This window comes from Bos indicus x Bos taurus, chromosome 5 (assembly GCF_003369695.1).
Source record: "Bos indicus x Bos taurus breed Angus x Brahman F1 hybrid chromosome 5, Bos_hybrid_MaternalHap_v2.0, whole genome shotgun sequence".
Classification (NCBI taxonomy): domain Eukaryota; kingdom Metazoa; phylum Chordata; class Mammalia; order Artiodactyla; family Bovidae; genus Bos; species Bos indicus x Bos taurus.
This window is the reverse complement of record NC_040080.1, coordinates 90282833-90303656: the sequence shown is the minus strand read 5'-3', so window position 1 is coordinate 90303656 and position 20824 is coordinate 90282833. Positions and strand designations below refer to the sequence as shown.

Here is a 20824-nt window from a genome sequence, read left to right as displayed (position 1 = left end):
TAAATTATGGCTCTGCATAACATTGTACGTCTGGATAACAGTAACAAGATTCATTCATTCCACATGCCTGGCACAGTCTTCAGCCCTGCTAACACAAAAACTGCTACAGACAGGATCTCTTAGAATCTAATGGGGAAATTGACAAACTCCAAGCACCACATGACAGGTGCTATGTCAGGGCACTCTGAAAGTACAGAAGAGTACATCCAACCCAGACTAGGGACCACGGGGGCTTCCTGGAGGAGATGGCACTTGAACTGCCAAACAGGAGAAGGAAAATATTCCGGAACAAACACAGGATCAGAGAGGGAGGGAGGGGAAGGCCAGAACCTGGAATGCTGGCCAGAGCTTCCGCAGTGCCAGGGCCGGGGGCAGCTTGTGGGAAGAAGGGGTCAGGGAGAAGGGCTGGGGAGGAGATGACAGGACAGGGAGGGGCATGGGGAGGAGACTCCGTGTGTCGGTGGTGGGCGTGGGGGCTGCTGACAAAGCCTCTGGACAGGGAGGCCTAGGTTTAAGCAAGTGTGTGGGAAGTTGGTAGTTATGGAGTGGGAGATAGCAGATGAGTGGAGGTGGCAAAAAAACATCAACAATTTACCTGCCAACCCAGGGCCCTGCTTTCTCTCTGGTCACTAGGTGGGTCAAGCTCAGAGACGACAAGGAAGCAGGAGGCAGGGGGCCACCCCCACCTGCACCAAATCTTGGTTTCTCCTCCCATCCTTCAAGGTTCATATCCTTCTTTAGGCGGATCTCTGAGCCCTCACCCTGGGGCAGTTTAAGACACTCTCAAAGGAGATTCTTCAAATAATAATGACTCAAAAATTCACAGCCCTTTGTGGTCTTCAGTCTGCTTCCACCACCATAACCCCTGTGTCTCACAGTACATCCAGGATGGACAGAGCTCCACTGTTAGCCTCCTTCCCACAGGAGATGCTGCAACTCAGAGAGGTTAAAGCTTTGTCAAAGTCACACGGCCAGTGGGTGACTGCACTGGGACTCGAGCCCAGCTCTTGAGGTTGCAAATCCCACACCAACACTGCAGCAACCGCAGAAAACAGGGCCCAGTGATGGCTGAGTCCCAAGGACAAGACTGGGGAATGGGGTGGGACCAGCTCTGGAAGGGAGAGGAGATGGATAACAGGGGCGGTGGAGGCTGAGATTGAAGGTAAAAAGGGAGCAATGTAGCGGGGTGGAAAGGTTTTGAGACAGAACTAGAGGCCTCTCCAGAAAGATCTGGTAAAATGTCCCAGCAGGGTTGAGAAAAATAGAAGCTGCATCCTCCCACTGCCCATGTCTCTGTGACAAGGTCTCTGTGACAAGGTCGGGAGGGGCCTCTTGCTCCCATTTCACAGGTGAGAAAAGGGAGGCAAGGAGAGAGGCCCACACAGGGTTTGCCTAGAGGCCCACAGGAACTTAGGGCCCAGGGGGACAGTAGGGGAGAGAAGACATCGGAGACTTTTCCCACTCCAGCTTGAATGACGAAACAGAGATGATGAGAGTGGGGGTGGAGACGGAGATAGAAACCAGGGCGGCATCCAAAGGGCGGGGGTGGGGGTGGGGGGAGTCATAGGTATGGTGGAGCCTGACAGCGGCAGAGATGGTGCAGAGATAAGGCCCTGTCACCCAGCTCCAGTTACAGGCAGGCAGCATCAGCTGGTCGGGTGTCACGGAGTCCCCGCGCCTCCTCCCGCCCGCGTGGACACATCCACTTGGGCAGTGCCGCAGCGCTGAGCTCCCTGGTCCCCGGGGGTGAGGGTACCAGGGTGAAGGGGGTGGGAGGAGGGGGCGGTGCTCCTCCTCCTCCGCCGCCGCCTGCAGCTCCGCAGAGGCCTCCGCAGCAGCCTCCTGGCCCGCCCCCTCTTCCCCCCACCCCCCGTGCCTGGATGGTACGCTCCGGTCCGCCTGGCCCGGCTGCAGTGGATGTTGCTAGAACCCACGCGGAGAAAGGAAGAGACGCAGGCAGGCTGCGGTGACCCGAGCGGCCGCCTCTGCCTCAGGCACCCCTTCCCCGAGAGACGGCACCATGACACAGGGAAAGGTACCGGCATCTCCCCCGCCCGCACCATCCTCCATCCTCAGGTTTCCCCCATCTCCCTGTCATCCTTAGCAAGCCCTCTGAACCATTGTAAGCACCTTGTGCTTGGCTCTTGTGCGAAGGTCCTGGGTGGTCCTTGCTGAAGTCAGAGGACCCAAAGGCCCATTTCAAGGAATGGGCTGTGGCCTCTTCCTGCCCACCAGGCTCTCCTCTCCTCCATCTACATTCCACCCATGCTTTGGCATCACAGGACCCTTCACAGATGCCCAGGTCTTCTTAAGGAGTCAGCTTAGGAGTCGTGTGTGTGTGTGTGTGTGTGTGTGTGTGTGTGTGTGTGTGTATCCCCAGGATGAACCCTGAGAGGCAGTCTCTATGTGGCACCCCCCTCTTTTGTCCAATCCCAACCTCAACCATGTTATACTCATCTTTTACACCCTCCACAGAAACCCCCCCTCCAACTCCCTGTCATCTTTCCATTTCTGGATACAGCCCCTGTGGCTGAGGAGTTACTATGGCAACCCTGCTTCAGGATGTTCTAATTTTTGTTTTGGTTTTGGCCAGACATGGGACTGAATGGGACCGGATAAAACGTCTTCTCTTTTTGTTCCTGTTTTAGGCCTGAAATGTAGAGGAGGGGGACTGGGGCAGAGACTTGGCTGGCCTAGTAGGGTTATGTAACATTGACAGCCTGTGGAATTATACAACCACCAGGGCCTCAGGCAAAGGAAGAGGGTCCTCTGGGGTGGTGCTAAGGATTGGGTAGAGAAAACAGAAGAAGGGCCTCCCTTCTGCTCCCACTTTTTTTTCCTCAGAGATGAGCCTCAGAGCCAATGGCATCTTTCCTGGGCTCTTAGACCCTCTTTTCCTTGTTTGCAAGCTCATCAGGCCAAAAAATGATGTCATTGGGTGATACCATCTCCTGCCATTTGGGCAGGCTTCACTTGGGAGTGCTGGATGTGGGGAGGGCAGGGCCAAGGAGGCTCTGGGGGTCTGGTTAGCAGGGTGGTTCCTGGTGAGGAGGACCAGTGTGGACAGGGCTGAGGTCAGAGGTGATAGTCCTTTCCCAGGCACGAGCCCTGGGTCTGGGCTCAGAGGACCTTGGTTCTGGTGGGCTGAAGTGGATTTTCCTGGGCATGACCCTTCCGATCTGGATGATGAAGGGGATTGGCGAGTAGGAGGGAAGCACATGAGCCAGGGCTCCATTCCCACAGGCCTGGGTTCTGAGGCCCTTCCCTGAGGATGGAGGGGTGGGGGTTCACCATGGGGAAAATGAAGCGCTCCCACCTCTGCGGATTTTCTCCCTCCACTTCCCACCCCTGCCTCCATCAGTCACTTTGCTGATGCTGCTTCCTGTCCTGGGGTGAATGTATTGCCCCTGCCTCTTCCACCCCCCACCCCCCCAGCTTGCTCCCAGGCTTTCTGATGATGGAAAAGGCCCCTCCAGTTCAGTGGTCCTCAGGGCTGGACGGAAGCAGAATATCCTGGTGTGGTTTCCTTTTTCATACCACCCTTGCCTCCCAAGTCATCTCTTCCCTGGCGGCCTCATTCGGGCCCTCAAAGCCCATATCCTCTCACCGAAGCTGAACTTGTACATTGTCGGGGCCTGTCATCCTGCCATGGGACATTTCCCACTGGGCCTCAGTTTCCTTGTCTGTAAGATGATGGAAGGGGCTGAACAAGGCGCTTTCCCTTCCATTAGTAACAGTCTGATTCTGTTCTGGTTTAAGGGAGAGAGGCTGAGATTTCCAATAAGAAAGAAAGAGTTAGTCCCTCAGTCGTGTCCGACTCTTTGCAACCCCATGGACTGTAGCCTGCCAGCTCCTCTGTCCTTGGAATTCTCCAGGCACAAATACTGGAGTGGGTTGCCATTCCCTCCTCCAGCGGACCTTCCCGACCCAGGGATTGAACCTGGGTCTTCTGCATTGCAGGCAGATTCTTTACCAACTGAGCCACTAGGGAAGGCCTCGAGATTTCCAAAACGGATTCTTAGCCAAGGGCTTCTTGCCCCTCCACTCCGCTGCAGCCCCTATTCCTCTTCCTCCTTTCCCCCTCTCCTCTCCCCCTTCTGTTTCCCTGCTTTCCAAATCCCTGCCCTCCTTGGTCCTCTCCAGCCCAGGAGAAGGCCAGTCCCAGTGGATGGTGTCTGGACTCTGCAGCCCAGTGGGCCATGGCCGGCTTTGAGTCATTCTTCCTCTCTGAGCCTCAGTTCCCTCATTTGAAAACAGGGGTCAAAAATATAGTTAGCAAGGTAACAGGGAGATTGAGTGAGAGAACTTTTCATTGAGTAGTATTTTTTAAGCGCCTACTCTGTGCAAGGCCCTTCTCTGGACCCCAGGAAAAAGGTGAAATCGTTTAGAGCCGGGCACTGCTCCAGGGACAGTGACCCCCAATGGTGGGCTCTCCTAAGAATTTCCAGCTTGCTCAGTTCTTACCCCTATTCCAGTGTGTATGCCTCTGGCCAGCTCCAAGCCTCCTAGAGCTCAGTTCTCTCATCCATAAAATAAGATTCTTTTCTCCAGCTTTATTGGGGGTAGAATTGACAAATAGAAATTGTATATAGGGACTTCCCTGGTGGTCCAGTGATTAAGACTCCACTCTCCCACTGCAGGAAGTGTAGGTTTGATCCCTGGTAGGAGAACTAAGATCCCACATGCTGCATGGCACAGCCAAAAACAAAAAAACAAATTGTATATATCTAAGGTGTATGATATTTTGATGTACATGTAACTTGCAAAATGATCACCCCAATCAAGCTAGTTAACACGTCCATCACTTCACATAGTTACTTTCTCTTTGTTTTTTGGTGGCAAGAACACTTATGATCTACCCTTTCAGCAGATTTCAAGGACACAATACGGTATTGTTAACTCTAGCCACCATGCTGTGCATTAGATCTCCACAACTTATTCATCGTGCATAACTGAACCTTTGTACCCTTTGACCAGTATCTCCCCACTCCCCCCACCACCCGCTGACCCTGGCAGCCACCATTCTACTCTGTGCTCCTGTGAGTTTGACTATTTCAGATTCCATGTATAAGTGAGATCCTCCAGTTTTTTCTTTCTGGGTCTGGCTTATTTCACTTAGCATAATGTCCTCCTGATTCATTCATGCTGCTGCAAATGACAGGAATTCCTTCTTTTTTAAGGCTGAGTAATATTCCATTGTATATATACCCCACATAAAATAGGGAAACTCTTGTCTGCACCCCTGTCATTCTAGTAAGGGGACAAAGTACCTGGGGCAATCCCAGAAGTGGAGGGGCTGGTGCGGAGGACTTGGGTGGCGCCCTGTCCCCGGTGACTGTCTTTCTCTGCCTCTCCTCCACAGCTCTCCGTGGCTAACAAGGCCCCCGGGACAGAGGGGCAGCAGCAGGCGAATGGCGAGAAGAAGGAGACTCCGGCAGTGCCCTCGGCCCCGCCCTCCTATGAGGAGGCCACCTCTGGGGAGGGGCTCAAGGCAGGAGCCTTCCCCCCCGCCCCCTCGGCTGTGCCTCTCCACCCGAGCTGGGCCTACGTGGACCCTAGTAAGTCTCTCAGTTCCTGGAGGCAGGAGCCTGAGGGGAAGTGGTGGGCCTGTATGAAAAAACCTGTGTAGGAGGAAGTTGCCCAGAAATAGATGCACTGTGTGGTTGTCAGATGAGGCTGTGATGTCAAAGGTTTGGAGTTTGGAGGGCTGTTCTAAAGATAGGTCAAGGAGAACTCCATGAGAAAAGAAAGATACAGTTTCTGCAGTCAAAGTTCTCTTCGGTAGGTAAGAGAGGTTTTTTCCAAGTTATCGAGCTAGGACAAAAAGAGGGAACAGACAGGGGAGAAAAACCAGAAGTTGGTCTAGAAGAAAGGGATGCAGAGTAGGAGTGAGCAAGGTTAGAGCGGACACAGGAAGGAACAGTACGAGACCACAGTTGACCGTGGCCTCAACTGGGACTGGCTCCCTGTGAATGGGATGCAGTCTGCTTACATGCTGGCTGATCTGAAACCTGTGTGCATGGAGGCCCCAGGGTTGTTGGGGGCCCCAACCTGAGGATCCCCTTCATCCATCACTCTCCTTGACTCTTTCCCTCCCCCAGGCCTTAACTGGAAGCAAATATCAGCTGTAGTGGGATTACCTGGTGGGTCAGATGGTAGAGAACCCACCTGCAACGCAGGAGACCAGGGTTCGATCCCTGGGTCCGGAAGATCCCCTTGGAGGAGGGCATAGCAACCCACTCCAGTATTCTTGCCTGGAGAATCCCATGGACAGAGGAGCCTGGTGGGCTACGGTCCATGGGGTTGCAAAGAGTCAGACACGACTGAGCAACTAACCCACACCAGCCTTAGCATCTCTCACAGTCAGGTACAGTTCCTAAGCAGACCCATGCAGGCTGATGCTAGCTCCTTGCAGACTAAGAATCATGGCTGGTAGGGACCCCTCTGTTAGGCTGAGCAGCCTGGGGAAACCTTGCCTCAGGCCTGGGAACATACAACCCCCCACGAGGTGTAATGAAGTCTTCCTCAGCCCCTTCAACCTCCCTCAACAGCCCCTTATCCCCTCCCCCACCTTATTGAGTCCCCACCCCCACCCCTAACAGAATTCTAGAAGCAACCCCAAGAACAATGCCTCAGACAGAGTCTTTACTCACAAGGAGTGGCCACCATGGTTCGCACCTCCCACCACAAAACTCCTCGGGCCAAGAAGTCCCACCCCACCGTGACCTACTGGAGGGCCTATGAAGGTTTGGTGTTCATGGGAGCCCTTCCTACTGCCCCCGACACCCACAGGACTGCTTTTTCTCTCCTTTCCTCCCCCTCTGTGGCCTGGCCACTTGGGCTTTGGCAGGAAACGTAGACAGTACACAGAGTAGTGAAGGATAAGAGGTTTAGGGTCTTCAAGCCCCAGGCTGGCAACTGGTCTACCTCCCTCCCCACTTCCTCATTTCCTGTGTCCTGGTTGCCAGGAATGGCTGCTGTAAGGAATGTTTTCACAGAACTGTCAGGGCAGAGGAAAGCAGCTCACTTCAGTCAGCAGATGACAAACATTTCCTAAGCCTGCACCAGGCACTGTGTCTGGCACTGAGCTGGTTTCTAGGGATGCACCGATTTGCAAGACCTACATTCACAGAAATGACTGTGTAGACAAGTAAATGGACAACCACCACACAGGGAAACAGGTGCGGTGATGGAGGCCTCAGCCATTCACCTGCCGACAGTCAGGGAGGACTTCCTGGAGGAAGGGGTATCCACATGGAGTCCTGAAGGATGGCATGTGTTAGCTTGGTGAAGAGGTGGGAAAATGAGGGTCTGAGGTTGAAAGAAAGAATATGCAGAGGCTCAGAGGCATGAGAACATATCACTGAAAAAAATATAGTCACGCTGGAGAAGAGTAGCAGGGAGCAGTGTGCAGTGGAGCCGGAGGGCTCATGGGAGGCTGAGGAGGCTTTGTTGGGGAACTCAAACTTGAATAAAAGGCAGTGTGTTAGTCACTAAGTCCTGTCTGAGTCTTTGTGATCCCGTGGACTATAGTCCATCAGGCTCCTCTGTCCGTGGAATTCTTCAGGCAAGAATACTGGAGTGGGTAGCCATTCCCTTTTACAAGGGATCTTTCCAACCCAGGGTTGGAACCCCAGTTGCATGGACTTCAGGCATATTCTTTACCATCTGAGCCACTGGGGAATCCCAAAAGGCAGTGGGGAGCCATCAAAGAACCTGAAGCAAGGGCAGTGCCAACATCAGCTTTGAAAGACCAAGGTAGAGGCTATTGCGGTGGAGGGGAAGGTCGGGGAGATCTGGTAGGGATAGTGGGGGAGAATAGAGTGGACATATTTGAGGCTTTAGGAATGATTCAGATGCAGAATTAAGAGGTTGGTGTGGTCAGCATCAGGCACAAAGTTTTCACTTTTATCTTGTTTCATCCCTGGTGGGTGGGTATCACTGACCTCTATCATAGAAGAGACTCAGAGAAGGCTGGTGACTCCCTTAAGGTCCCACAGCTAGGCAGTCTTGAGGACCGATCCACATGTTTTCCTATGGAGCCCATGCTTTTCTGAAAGTGTAAGTTCTAGGACCAGGCTCCCAAACTTCACCTGACTTTATTTCCCCTCCAGTCACTGCCCTTCCCTGATTCCCAGCTAGAGCACCAGCAGGTCTGATCTTCCCAGGAGTCTCCACTTCCCACCCCAAGGGCCTCAGAGCAACCTGGGGTTGGACCAATGACCCTGGGGATGTGCGAGGTGGCCCGGGGAGCATGGCTGTCCCCTCTCTGATTCTCAGCCAAGAGGGAGCTAGAGTGTCCAGGGAGGGGTATGGGGGGCACAAGAGGGAAAGGCCACATTTCTATGAAAGAACATGGCCCCCAGGGAGCCCCAGCTGGGGGTGGGGGCAGGAAGAAGGGGAGGAGACAGTTCTTTCTCAGGACTCAGAACGAGACAGTTGAGAGGCACCCTGGGAGAGGTCTGGGACCTCTGTGGGAAGAGATGCGGTGGGGCTGGAGGTTTGAGAATGGGGCTGGAGAAAGAGGCTTCGCCTGGTCCCGGGAGCCAGTCTGACAAATACTCTGAGCGGGTGGCTGTCGGGGGCGGTGTTCACATGTGTGTGGGGGGCACTCATGGCCCTCCCCCTGCCACGCAGACAGCAGCTCCAGCTATGAGAGTGGCTTCCCCACTGGAGACCATGAGTTCTTCACCACCTTCAGTTGGGACGACCAGAAGGTTCGCCGAGTCTTCATCAGAAAGGTAACTGCCTCCCCCAACTCCTCCAAACTGGGAGGGTGGGCAGGAAAATCCCCTTGAGAAACCCCTGGCCCAACCCTCTGCCCAGAGGCCACCCTTCTCCCCATTGCTGTGACCCCAGCTGATAGTACCTGCTGGTAAGTGGGGCATCCACCACCCCCTGCTATGCCTGAACACCTGCTCTCTTCTCTCCAGACCCCATGGGTGCAGGCCGTGGAGCGTCATTGCTCTCTTTTCTCCTTGGCCTGGATTCCTTCCAGTGACTCTGAAGATGGAGGGTGGAGGGCCTGGGATGCGGGTCTGGAGGGTAGATCAAGTCACCAGGAAGAAGGGCCTGCCTGATCTTGGCTGGGGGCCTGAGCCTCCCGGCCTCCAACAGGGCCCCCTAAGCTGAGAGGAACCCCTTCCTGTCCCCAGGTCTATACCATTCTGCTGATTCAGCTGCTGGTGACCTTGGGTGTCGTGGCTCTCTTTACCTTCTGGTGAGTTGACCATGTGAACCAGCACACTCCAGGAGTGGTGGGGCCAGGCGTGGGGTTGGGGGGATCCAGCATCAGACAGGTCTGGGAATGTTTGCCTGGGGATATTTGTTCAGGGCAGCGGTACCCCTCGTGCTGGGAAGAACCTTAGCCTGGACACATGGAGGGGTCCTCCCTCCAGTGGGGGTGGCCCCATGCTTTCCGGGCCAGCGAGTGTCTGTGAAGCAGCCGTTCCTCTCAGACACCGCAGCCCTACGTCCAGGCATGTCCGCGTCTCAGCCCAAGACTGTGGCTGGGGTCCCCTGCCCCACCAGGGTTGCAGTCACTCCTTTCTTCCTCTCCAGTCCTGTGAACTGGGAGCGGGGGGCAGGTGCAGATGTAGAGCCAGAAATGGAGACAGAGGGTCAATTCGGATTCTCTCTTCCTCCTTTCTCTGCAGTGACCCCGTGAAGGACTATGTCCAGGCCAACCCAGGCTGGTACTGGGCATCCTAGTGAGTATTCCGCACCACCCACCCCCCTCACCGGAAGCACCCATGGCGGCCCAGGGTGGAAGGTCTCTGCTGACAAGTCCCAGCCCATGGCCTCTCCCCACCCCATGGGGACTGTCCTCACAGGAGCATGGCCAGAAGGGCCCTTCTGAGGTGTTTAGGTCTGAGAGGGAGGGGAGAAGAGGCGTGTTGGTTCTGGAGCCTGCATAAGGAGGGAAGGGTGGAGCTGGGGTCATGGCTGGAGAGACCCAGACCTTGGCCCTGAGCAGAAAGGGGCTGGGACGCCTTGGCCTACACTAATAATAATGTTGCTGCTCTTATTAACATAGTGTTATTAGTGCTTACGAATTATTAATCATAATAGCTGCCACTTATAAAGTGCCTAATAAGGGCTGGGCATTGTTCGCTGTGCTTGATATACAGTATTGCATTCGCTCAGGTCTACTGGGTATAATTACCTTGGAAAACTCAGGCTTGGAGAGGTTGAGTTTGCCCAAGATCACACAAGTAGACAGTGGTGGAGCTGGGGTTCAAACCCAGGATTCAGGTTGAGGCTTGCACTCTTAATCCCTCTGCTTGGCAGACTCCCTTCCCCTCGAGCAGTCAGCTCCCGCCTATCCTAAACTCTGCAAGGAACATGGCAAGTAACTTGAGAGAAGGCTCTTCTGACCCTCCCAGGTGGGCAGTTAAGAAATTGTTCTGGATAACACCAGGCCGGACCACCATAGGCTCAAAGCAGAGCTACTGTCAGCAAAGTCTCCTTCAGCACCCATTGTGAGCCCAGGCCGGAACTGGGGCTGCTGGGAAGGCAGCCCCTGCAGGGCCAGGCAGCCCGTGAAAGAGGAGGGGCAGCTCTTGGTCCCTGTCAGGAGGGGCCAAGAGGACTGGGGACTGGAGTGGCTTAAGCAAAAGCGTGTGTGGGAGCTGGAGTGGGAGTGCATGGGGGTACGTTTGTTGAGTTAGGGACCAGGCTGGCGGAGCACTGCAGGGGTCCGTGGAGGGGAATCTGGGACACCCAACAGAGCAGTGGGCGTTCTGGGATGGAGGCTTCCAATGTCCACCCAAGGAGCTTGTGCACTACAGCTGTCCCAGGCCTGTTATTGAAAAGGAATCTGGTGGAAAATGCAGGCTCAGCCCAGAGCTTCTTGGATCACCCGAGCCCAGAACAGTCCCACAGTGGGCCTTGAGATAACATAAGCCAGCCCAGAGACTGACAGGAAGGAGACATCTTGGCCTCTGGGGCTCTTTAAGAGCCCTAAGCTGGGGGTCCCAGGGGAGGAGACATTCACACCCAAAGCCTTTCTTAGGGTGCAGGACAGAGGGCCTGTCTGCAGACCAGGCAGGGAGGCGAGTGTCTAGGGGAACTGGGCACACTAATGAGGGTAAAGCTAATGAGGCCCCAGGGACTGCTGCCCCCATCAGCCCACGTGGCGGGTTGGCATGACTCCCAGCACGTCAGCACCTCCTGGCAGCCTCTGAGCCCCGAGACCTCGAGAGAGTTTCCAGGCCCCTCGTCAGGCTTTCTGTGGGGGAGTCTTCAGGACTCTGTGCCCTGAGCAGATGGAGCAGGGGAACAATCCAAGAATAAGCAGCTCAGGAAGTGGAGGCAGAGTCGACCCACTGAGGGCGGGTGTGAGACTCTGACCTCCGAATGCCGAGACTTAGCATCCTCCTTCCTCCTCAGCATCTCCAGGCAGAAAACAGAGATGCTGTGCTGGGCTCAGGGATGGATGGGGGTGGAGAGAAGCCGGAATTGGGCCTGGGCCCTGTGCTTTCCATGGAGCATGGCAAAGCCGTAATGGTGCTGATGAATTCACCACCGAGATGCTGTGCTGTCCTACAAAAAGCCAGCCTGTGGCTCTGTCCTTCCTGCCCCCTCCCCACCTCACCTTGGTCCTGAGTCTGCCTCTGGGTCGGACACCTACCAGGCCTGACATCTAGTGGGTCTCACCCCTCCCCAAGTACCAAGCCCTTAACAGCAATAAGAATGAAACAGGTCTTTTTCTCTGTATGAGGCACTGTGCCATGGGATTTGCAGATATTCTTCATTCGATCCCTAACAACAACCCTCCCAGACAGATACTGTTATTATTAGCATTTTATACATTGAAAAAAATGAGGGTCAGAGTGAAGATGTTGCTTCCTAAGCAGCAGAGCCAGGATTGAAGCCTGTCTTTCCGACTGCAAAGCTGTTGCATGTCCCCTCCGTGCCCGGCAGCCTCCGCCACAGCCAGGAACTGGTCCCGGAGCAGCGTAAGTTGGGAGAGGACGCTGGGTTTGGACGCTGGCCTCCACCTGAGCCTCGTGCCTCTGTGTTGACATTCTGTAAATAGACCATGGCTCCAGCTCAGGCCCTGGGGCCCTGGATCTGACGAGTCTGTCTCTTTCTAACTCCTGTGACTCATTCTCCACTCCCTGGATGGCCGCCTCCCAGCACCCCCACCCCCAGCCCTCGCTTTCTCCAGGCCCCAGTTACCTCCCTCAGTGGGCTCTTGCCTTACTGTCTGATTGCTTTCTCTGAGCCGCAGCAGCAGGAACTGCATGCCTCCCTGTGGTGGGGGGAGTAAGGACCATGGTATGGAGGTGGGGGGAGCCAGGCAGAGGAGGACAAATGTGAGCCCAGAACTGGGGCGGGGGGAGATGGGTCCCAGCCTCTCCAGGAAGCTGTCAGTCAGCCAGGGTCTAGTCATAATAATAACAGCGCTCAACCTCCCCTCCCCTTCACCAGGCCTTGGTGCTCAAGGCTGGACTGGGTGCTGCCGTCCAACTCTCGCTACAGTGAACTGGTACCAGTATTCCTATTTGACAAAGCAGGACGCTGGGGCTCTGCAATTCAGTAGCTTGTGCGAGGTCACATGACAGTGGTGCCAGAGCTGGGAGGGGAAACATGAGGGTCAGGCTCCCAAGCTGCCCCCAGGCCGCCCGTCCCTCTGCCCTTCCTCCCAACCACTCATCTGGAGGGTTGAGGAGCTCTGGACCGGAGAGAAAAGGAGGTTGAGCTCTGCCCTCAGGAAGCTTCTAGTCTGGCCAGGGATATAGGCCCCACACCCAGGATACACAGAGACTAAGGTATTATTATTATCATTATTGTTGAAGTGACTGACCGGTGACTCAAGGGAGACCCAAAGAGAGCAAGTGCTGGAGTGTTTCTTAACAACTCCAGGGGCAGGATGATGCCACGGTCCCTCACAGAGCAGGATGTCTTGCAGCAGCCCTGGTCATGGCACTGAGAACCCCTCCATCACTGTGACAACAGTGACGCAGCATTTGCAAACCACCGAAGAGCAGGGAAGGGTGAAGACAGAGGGCTCCTGTTCACCAAATCCAGTGGCCTTGTCTCAACCCCTGCATTCCCCGAGTTTTTCATCCAGGAATGTTTAAAGATCGCCTAACCCGTGCCAGGCTGAGGATTAGACAATAGGTCGTTCCAGATGCTACACCTGGGTGCGGATCCGATGAGCAGGCCTGTGGGGTATGAGGTGCAGGCTTTGGCTGAGTTCTGTCCACGGTGCACAGAGCAAGCCCCTCCAGTCCCGGCCACAGGCATCATCACTGGTTGGTCCTTTCCAGCCGGGGCAGAGGGAGGTGGTCACCCTGTGAGGATGCGGAGGGCGATGAGAGGGTAGATGGTGGGGTGAAGCATGGTGCGGGATGGGCTGGGGAGGTAGGCAGGGAGTGGATCACACAAGACATTGCCAGGTCTTTGGAATTTTAAACAGAAGAGTCACATGATGGGATCTGCCTGTAGCTTGGAGAGTGGCAGGCAGGGTTGGAGGCAGAAGGACTAGATAGACAGAGGTGGCTCAACCTAAAAGGGTGATTGCAGGAATGGAGAAAAGGGAATAGATTTGAGAGCTGCCTAGGTAGAGGACTTACAGGTCCAAGTGATTAGTTGGGTGTAGCAGGCTGGGAGTTACAGCTGACTGAGCTGCTGGGTGGGTGACTCCAAGGCTGCAGTGGGGGGTGCCCAAGAAGGAGCAAGGAAGAGGACAAGTTCGATTCTAACCTTCTGCATTGGGTATGTTTCTGAATGTGTCTGCCCAGTCGGCAGTTGGTTATTCAGGTCTGAGGTTGAGAAGGAAATTCTAGATCAGAAATATGGGTGTGCAAGTCATGAGCATCTGTCTGATAAAGGGAGTCCTAGGAATGAGTGAACCTACCCAAGGGGAGTGTGAAAGGAGACAGCTTGACAGAAGAGACCCGGTGCTGAAGCAGGTAGAGAAGGAGTGACCAAGGGAGTTAGGCAGGAACCCAAGGCTTTGTCATTGTGGAACCAGGGCAACAAGTGAGAGATCAGATATTGAGATGCCAGGAAAGATAAGTATGGACAAGTGTCAACTGGACTCAACAAGGTCATAGTGATGTTGCAAAGGCAGCTCTCATTAAGCTGGGGCTCAGGCTGGTTTGTTGAGGAGTAATTATGAGATGGAGAAAATGCCTTCAACAGAGACAACTTTTTCAAGAAGCTTGGCTATAAGGGTGGATAATGTAGCAGTAGCTAGAACCATTAAAGGTGTTGTTTAAAGATTCAGGAGAACAACTGAGGAGGTGTGTGAGGGTCAATGGCAGGACAGGGGAGGGTGTGGGACCCAGAGGCTTGGGGGATTAGTCTGCGATGAGAGGAGGGACGGGAGGAAGCACACAGAGATCCGTGACGTGATGTTTCCAGGTGGCAGACAGGGAGCCGGGGCGCCCCACCTCATCCTAGATCTTTCTGGGACACATCAGGGCAGACCAGGCAGGAGAGTGAGGCAGCCTGGGAGGTTTGAAGCTGGCGGAGGATGGTTGGCGTTGCTGCCATAGGGGATGGGCGAGAGAACTGAGGACAGAGATGGGGAGGGATGACAGGTGCCATGTCTGAGGGCACATTGGGCACTGGAGACCATGCATTGGCGTTGGCACCAATCTAGGTAGGCATGATCATGCCCCACCCTTGGGTCCTCAGCCCTCATCTCCCCACTCCTGGACTGGCCTCCACCTCCACTGCTCTCCAGAAAAATCCTCAACCCTCAATCCTTGTCTCTGGGTTTCACTTGAGCTTCCTGCCAGTCTCCTGGTGGACATGGCCACCTGATCCAGAAATTCATGCCATAGGTACTTCTCACTGTGCCAGGTGCTGGCAGGAAAAACAAGATCGTTACAAGTAGCAACAGGTCCAGGGAAAGGCCTGAAGGAGGCAGTGTGGGGTAAGTGGTTATAAGTGAGGACTCTGGGGCCAGGATGCCTGGGTTCTAACCCTGCCTCTGCTGTTGTGGTAGTTGTGTGACCTTGGACAAGTCGGCTGGCCTCAATGAGCCTCACAGAGACGATGTGAGGATTATATTAGTCAATATTCATAAAGCATGTAGTTCTCTGGCTGGCACATAGAGAACACTATATGAACTCCATATATGAAACTATACATATACACCTATATATACGCATGCATGTGTGCGTGTTCAGTCACGTTTCTTTCTCTGCAACTCTGTGGACTGCAGCCTGCCAGGCTCCTCTGTCCATGGAATCTTCCAGGCAAGAATACTGGAGTGAGTTGCCATTCCCTATTCCAGGGGATCTTCCCGACCCAGGGATCAAACTTGCATCTCTTGTGTCTCCTGCATTGACAGGTGGATTCTTCACCACCAGGCCACCTGGGAAGCCCATATATATATGTTTGTGTATATACACACACACACAAGTTATAAGATACTATCTGGAGGAAAACCACTTTGGATTGGGTGGTTAGCTATCCTATGGCACCCAGGATTCATGATTTCTAGAAGTAGGCTCATCTTATTCCCCTTCCTCTCTTTTGGAACTAGACTATCACCCTGTCTGTTGCAAGGTTCTAGGATGGTTGTGGGCTTAACCAATCCCTGCCCCTGACCCGCAGCACCTTGCTTGGTGTCCTGTGGGCAGAGAGTGGGTTGAGCAGGCGACTGAGTGGAAAGGCTTCAGGAAAAACCAGCTGACTCCCCGGTCTGTCTGTCTCTCGCAGTGCTGTGTTCTTTGCGACCTACCTGACCCTGGCCTGCTGTTCTGGACCCAGGTAAAGATGGTGGAGGGGGGAACTTGTGGGAACATGAGCAGGATCTTGGAAGTTCTGGCCCCAGTCCTGCCTGCCACCAGTGCTGTGCACCCTAAGAGAGCCCCATTTTCTGGACTCTGTTAAGCAGGCCTGCCTTCCCCTGTTTCCTTGGCACCTCAAAGGTTGGGGAAGGGTGAGTGGACAGATGGGGGCCCATGGGGATGTGCCCCAGGAGTGGGGGTGAGCTTGCGGAGCCCTGGTCTGTGCTGCCCGCACCCCACTCTCCTCTGAACTTGGCGGCTTGCCTTACAGGAGGCATTTCCCCTGGAACCTGATCCTCCTGACCATCTTTGTAAGTGACGTGGGGGTGTCTGGGGACAGATGCTGTAGTGATGGAGGGAGCAGGGATGCAGAGTGAGTTTTGAGGGCCAGGAGTTGGGGACAGCCAAGATGAGGTCACTGAAGGAGGCAGGAGTATTTTCACCCCACTTTTTCTTCAAAGACAATTCACCCTCTCTTTCCAAATGAGCTTCCTCTCTCCACTCCATCCACTCTCTCTTTCCACTATGATTTGTTTTTAAGAGGTTTGTGTGGGAAATCCTAGAGCTGTGGGTAACAAGGGGGATGGTCGTAGGAAAGGGGAAGAGCAGGGCTGCAAAAGAACAAAGGGACAGCTGGCTCAAGGCCCGTTGAGACCTCCTTCCCCAGATGAAGTTCTGGAGGTAAGCACATATGCACAAAGCAGACTCAGAGTTGAGGGGTGCACACAAGGCGGGGAGACCCAGGCTGGCCCTTGAAGGTGTCTGGGCCCCACCATTCCCTCACACTGTTCTCCTTTCAGACCCTGTCCATGGCCTACCTCACTGGAATGTTGTCCAGGTAAAGCAGATGGGCAGAATGGGGGAGTTGCCCCAAACACTATCCCTCCTGGGAGCGCTGGCTAGGCAGGTGTTGGGGAGGGGCAGACAGGTAGGAAATGCTGGCTTCAAGCCCACTCCTCCTGCACTCTACTGGACAGTGCCTCCAAGACCTGGCCAGGCTGCCGGGGTTGGGGTGGGAGACGGAGGACAGCAAGGTGACACCTCTCAAGCTGCAGCTGAAAGGACCCCAGGTTCATGCTCATGCAGTTCCCTGAAAGCCACCTCCATACACCAACACAAACCCCACCACCACCACCTCTTCAGGATCCTTCTAACAGGATTTCGAGTCCTAAGCATGTTGGGAGGTTGGGTTCCAGTAGAAAGGATGGGGAGGCAGGAGAGGGAGGATCATGGGAAAGGAGGGAAGGTGGGCCCCACGGAGGTGGGATCAGGTCCTTGCAGAAGCGGGTGGGCCTGGGAGGAGGACCGGGGGAGACCAGAAGCCCTGCCCTGAAGCTGAGCCCCTGCCTGCGGATCCTGCAGTTACTACAACACCACGTCTGTGCTGCTGTGCCTGAGCATCACGGCCCTCGTCTGCCTCTCGGTCACCGTCTTCAGCTTCCAGACCAAGGTCAGCTCTGGGGCCCGTGGGCCTGGGAAGGCAGGTGGGATGCAGGCTCCGAGCTTGGATCCCTGGCTGGGGAGAGGTCACAAGGATGAGAAGCTTGTGGGGAGGGCACCTGGAGTGGATGGGGCGGAACGCCAGGTTCTGGGGTGAGCACTGGAAGGCAGCCTGCCACCGAGGCCTCAGCCTTCTGGCCAGGGCCCCCAGGAACGCCGGGCTGCCCTGTCCAGGCCTGAGGGGCCCTGCAGCTGACGCTCAGCCCATCCCTGCAGTTCGACTTCACATCCTGCCAAGGTGTGCTCTTCGTGCTGCTCATGACCCTCTTCTTCAGTGGGCTCATCCTGGCCATCCTCCTGCCCTTCCAATATGTGAGTCTCTGGCTCTGCCTGCCGCCCCTGGGGATAAAGGGGGTGGGATCGCAGGCCCGAGGCTGCCGCTTCCTCCTGCGCCCTCCAGGGAAGGCCCGGAGCCAAGGCCTCACAGCCTGCCATCCAGTCCTGCCCCTCCTGGCACCTTCCATGGGCTTGTTGGCAGTGTAAGCAAACACAGGCTTTTCTTGGCAGGTCTGGGCACCTGCCCGCTCCACAAGCCACATCCGGCTTCACCTTTCCTATCCTCCCCGCTAGGGTGGAGGCGAGGCTGAGGCGGAGGGCTAGGAGCTTTTGTAAACCCTAGGCAGGGGAGGGGCTCTGGAGTTCCATGGGGCTACGAAGCCCAGAGGAGCCCTGAGGACAGGCCTCCTGGGACTCTGGGGGGATCAGTCAAGTCCAGAGAGGCGGGATCTGGCTGGCCAGGCAGGTGGAAAGTGAGACGGCAGGGCTCTAAACACACCCTCACCTCATGACGGGGTCCATGGGAACAGTCGAATCTCAGCTCTTTAAGTGTCTGGCTTGCGGTGAAACCCAGCTAGGACTGCTCGGGGCTCAGTGACCTATTCCAGGCACTTGGGCTGCTGCAGGTGGAGAAGGGGCAGACCGAGGGCATCACAGGAGGGGGTTTGAATCCTGGGAACCCAAGAGAGCAGCTACTGGACCCCAGCTGAACCCAGTGCTGTGCGTGCCCCCAGGCTCCTCTTGGTCCCCACCACCCCTTGTCTTCCAGGCCAGGAGCAGCCTTCCTCACTGCCCCTCCCCTACCCCATCCTGCCCAGCCCCCAGGTATTGGCTCCCAGTCCAGGACATCAGGATTGGTTCTGGCATTTCCTTGGCTCTTCCCAGGATCCTGTGGACAAAGGGAGGAGCCGGAGCTGGCCTGGGGGCCCTCTGTGTATCTAGGATGGGGGAGGGGTACAGGAAGGGGCCCAGAGCTTCAAAGAACCCTTTATTGACCCGGGTCAGGTTCATAGGATGCCTGTGTTTCCAGGAATCTTCTAGGGGAAGGCCCTACAGAGGGCATGGCTGGTTTGGCACCTCTTGCAAGGTTTCCACACACGGCTAGGTGCCACTGAGGCCCCCGGGGGGAGCGGAGGTTGGGAAGCGGGGGCAGACAATCCCATCAAGTTCAGCAACAAGGACTCCAGGTGCCCCTCCTCCCCAGCCTAAAGTCTATCTGCTTCTCCCTGAGACCCTCACCCCCACAGGCAGAGCCAGGGGGTCCTGACAGGGGGACCGAGAGCCCAGGAATGAGTGCACAATGGGAGGAGGGCGCAGCCTCCGGCCAGACTCAGGCTGGGAGAATGACAGGGCCCCATAGGATGAGTCACCCTGGGCCAGCCTCAGCCTGGGGCTTTGTGTGGAGCGAAGAAGTGCTGGCCAGTCGGGAGCTCCCCTGCCAGCCCCTCACAATCACTGTTATTCTGGGGCTCCCCTAGCCCAGAGGGTTAAGGACCTCTCGGTCTAGGGCTGGGTTAGGGGGGCGGTGAGAGAGGGGGCCCCCACTGGGGAGGTTTGTCCTTCATCCACCATTCTCAGGACTGACCCCTTCTCCCTTCCCCGCTGCCCCTCGCCCCCACCGCCCACCCTCACCCTCCCTGAGTCCATATTTTTGTCTGCCTTGCAGGTGCCCTGGCTCCACGCAGTGTATGCCGTGCTGGGAGCAGGCGTGTTTACATTGGTGAGTGTACCCCCGGGGCCCCGCCTTTTCAGCCCCCCACCACCTCCTCAGGCCCCTCTTCCGTCCCTATCTTCCTCATGGTTCACTTCTCTGAACCCCCATGGAGCATCAGTGGGCAGGGGCGGGACTCAGTGCTGCTCAGGTCTCCAAGACAGATCAGCTGACCTGTGCACGGGCATGGAAGGTTGTAACAGCAGAATTGACACTTTAAACAGAGCTGGGAAGAGGTACCCCTGGTTCCTGGGGAGAGGTTCAGTGTCGCTTGTGGGAGCAGGAAAGTGAGGGTGTCCCCACCACATGGACTAAGTTAGCCCTGGCTGTCTCCTGGAGGTAATCTGGGAAGACTTCTTGGAGCAAAGGAGATTCCAGGTACTCTGTGACAGATGCATGTAGATTGAACTTGTCCTTGGCTGCCCTCACCAAGCTGAGAGTGTTAATGATGGTGATAATGATAACAGTGGTAGTTAATATTTTATTGAGCACTTACTTCTCCCACAGCAAGCGCTTCACATACACTAACTCCTCACCGTGGCTCTATAAAATAGGTTCTGTTGTTCTCAAATTAAGATGAGGGACTTGAGCTCAGAGGCTTTAAATCCCTCCCCAGGTGGCACTAGTGGGAAAGAACCCGCCTGCCAATGCAGGAGACATAAGACAATGAATGGTAAATCAACTAGCGTAGCCTTGGTCAAGACTAGGGGTACCAACTCGTCCTGGTTGACCCAGAACTTTACTGGTTTCAGCACTGAAAGTCCCCCTTCTTGGGGGGGAAAGCCCCTAGGAACTGCAAGGTTGGACAAACCAGGATGGTTGATTATCCTGTGACACTAATTGCTCTTGGTTCCTGGACCAGCAGTCTTTCCTACAGATGTGTGTGTGTGTTTAGTCGCTCAGAGATGTCCGACTCTTTGCAACCCCATGGACTGTAGCTTGCCAGGCTCCTCTGTCTATGGGGATTCTCCAGGCAAGAATACTGGACTGGGTTGCCATGTCCTTCTCCAGGCGATCTTTCTGACCCAGGGATCAAACCCACATCTCATATATCTCCTGCATTGCAGGCAGATTTTTTACCTGCTGAGCCATCAGGGAAGCCTTTCCTGCAGATAGTACCTGCTGAAGACAAATCTCAATGAAAAGGATGGGTCAGGGGAGTCAGCCTAGGAGGAAAAGAAGCAGGAGGGCCAGACTGAGGGGAGTGAGACTGGGGAAGCTTCAGAGAACGGTGTTTGCAGGGACAAATGGAAGAAGAGGGGTCCAGGCAGGGCAGAGTGGGAGGAGGGCAATCACCGAGGGAGGGTCAGAAGTGTGCTTGGCTTCTCGCTGCTGCATATGCGTCAGCTGTGCGGGGAGACTGTGCAGACAAGTAGGGTTGGGTGAACAGTAATCCCTTAAATTTGTTTAATAATCGTTTGTTATTAGAAATAATAAAAACAATCCCAACCATCGGTTCCACCCTTTCCATTTTACAAAGCACTTTCACACGTATTACCTCATGGGATCTCCATCACATCCCAGGGAGGGAGGCAATGCTGCTGTTAGAAGACCTGCTTTCTAGATATACCTGAGGTCACGG

At 55.2% G+C, this 20824-nt stretch overlaps 1 protein-coding gene and 1 non-coding gene across 2 annotated transcripts in view; one reads left to right on the top strand and one right to left on the bottom strand.

Annotated features, from left to right (window-relative positions):
* The first annotated feature begins 1700 nt into the window (after nt 1–1700).
* Nucleotides 1701–20824, top strand: part of FAIM2 (Fas apoptotic inhibitory molecule 2) — a 34736-nt gene continuing 15612 nt past the window's right edge. Inside the window, exons 1-11 of the mRNA XM_027542802.1 lie at nt 1701–2035; nt 5363–5558; nt 8638–8741; nt 9156–9220; nt 9657–9710; nt 15685–15735; nt 16027–16066; nt 16556–16593; nt 17118–17205; nt 17472–17567; nt 19198–19251. Of these exons, the coding sequence (XP_027398603.1) occupies nt 2021–2035; nt 5363–5558; nt 8638–8741; nt 9156–9220; nt 9657–9710; nt 15685–15735; nt 16027–16066; nt 16556–16593; nt 17118–17205; nt 17472–17567; nt 19198–19251 (801 nt within the window). The 5' untranslated portion in view covers nt 1701–2020. The remainder of the gene's footprint in view (nt 2036–5362; nt 5559–8637; nt 8742–9155; nt 9221–9656; nt 9711–15684; nt 15736–16026; nt 16067–16555; nt 16594–17117; nt 17206–17471; nt 17568–19197; nt 19252–20824) is intronic.
* On the bottom strand, nt 3920–3991 carry TRNAC-GCA. The gene has a single exon. It is a non-coding gene; the product is annotated as a tRNA-Cys (tRNA).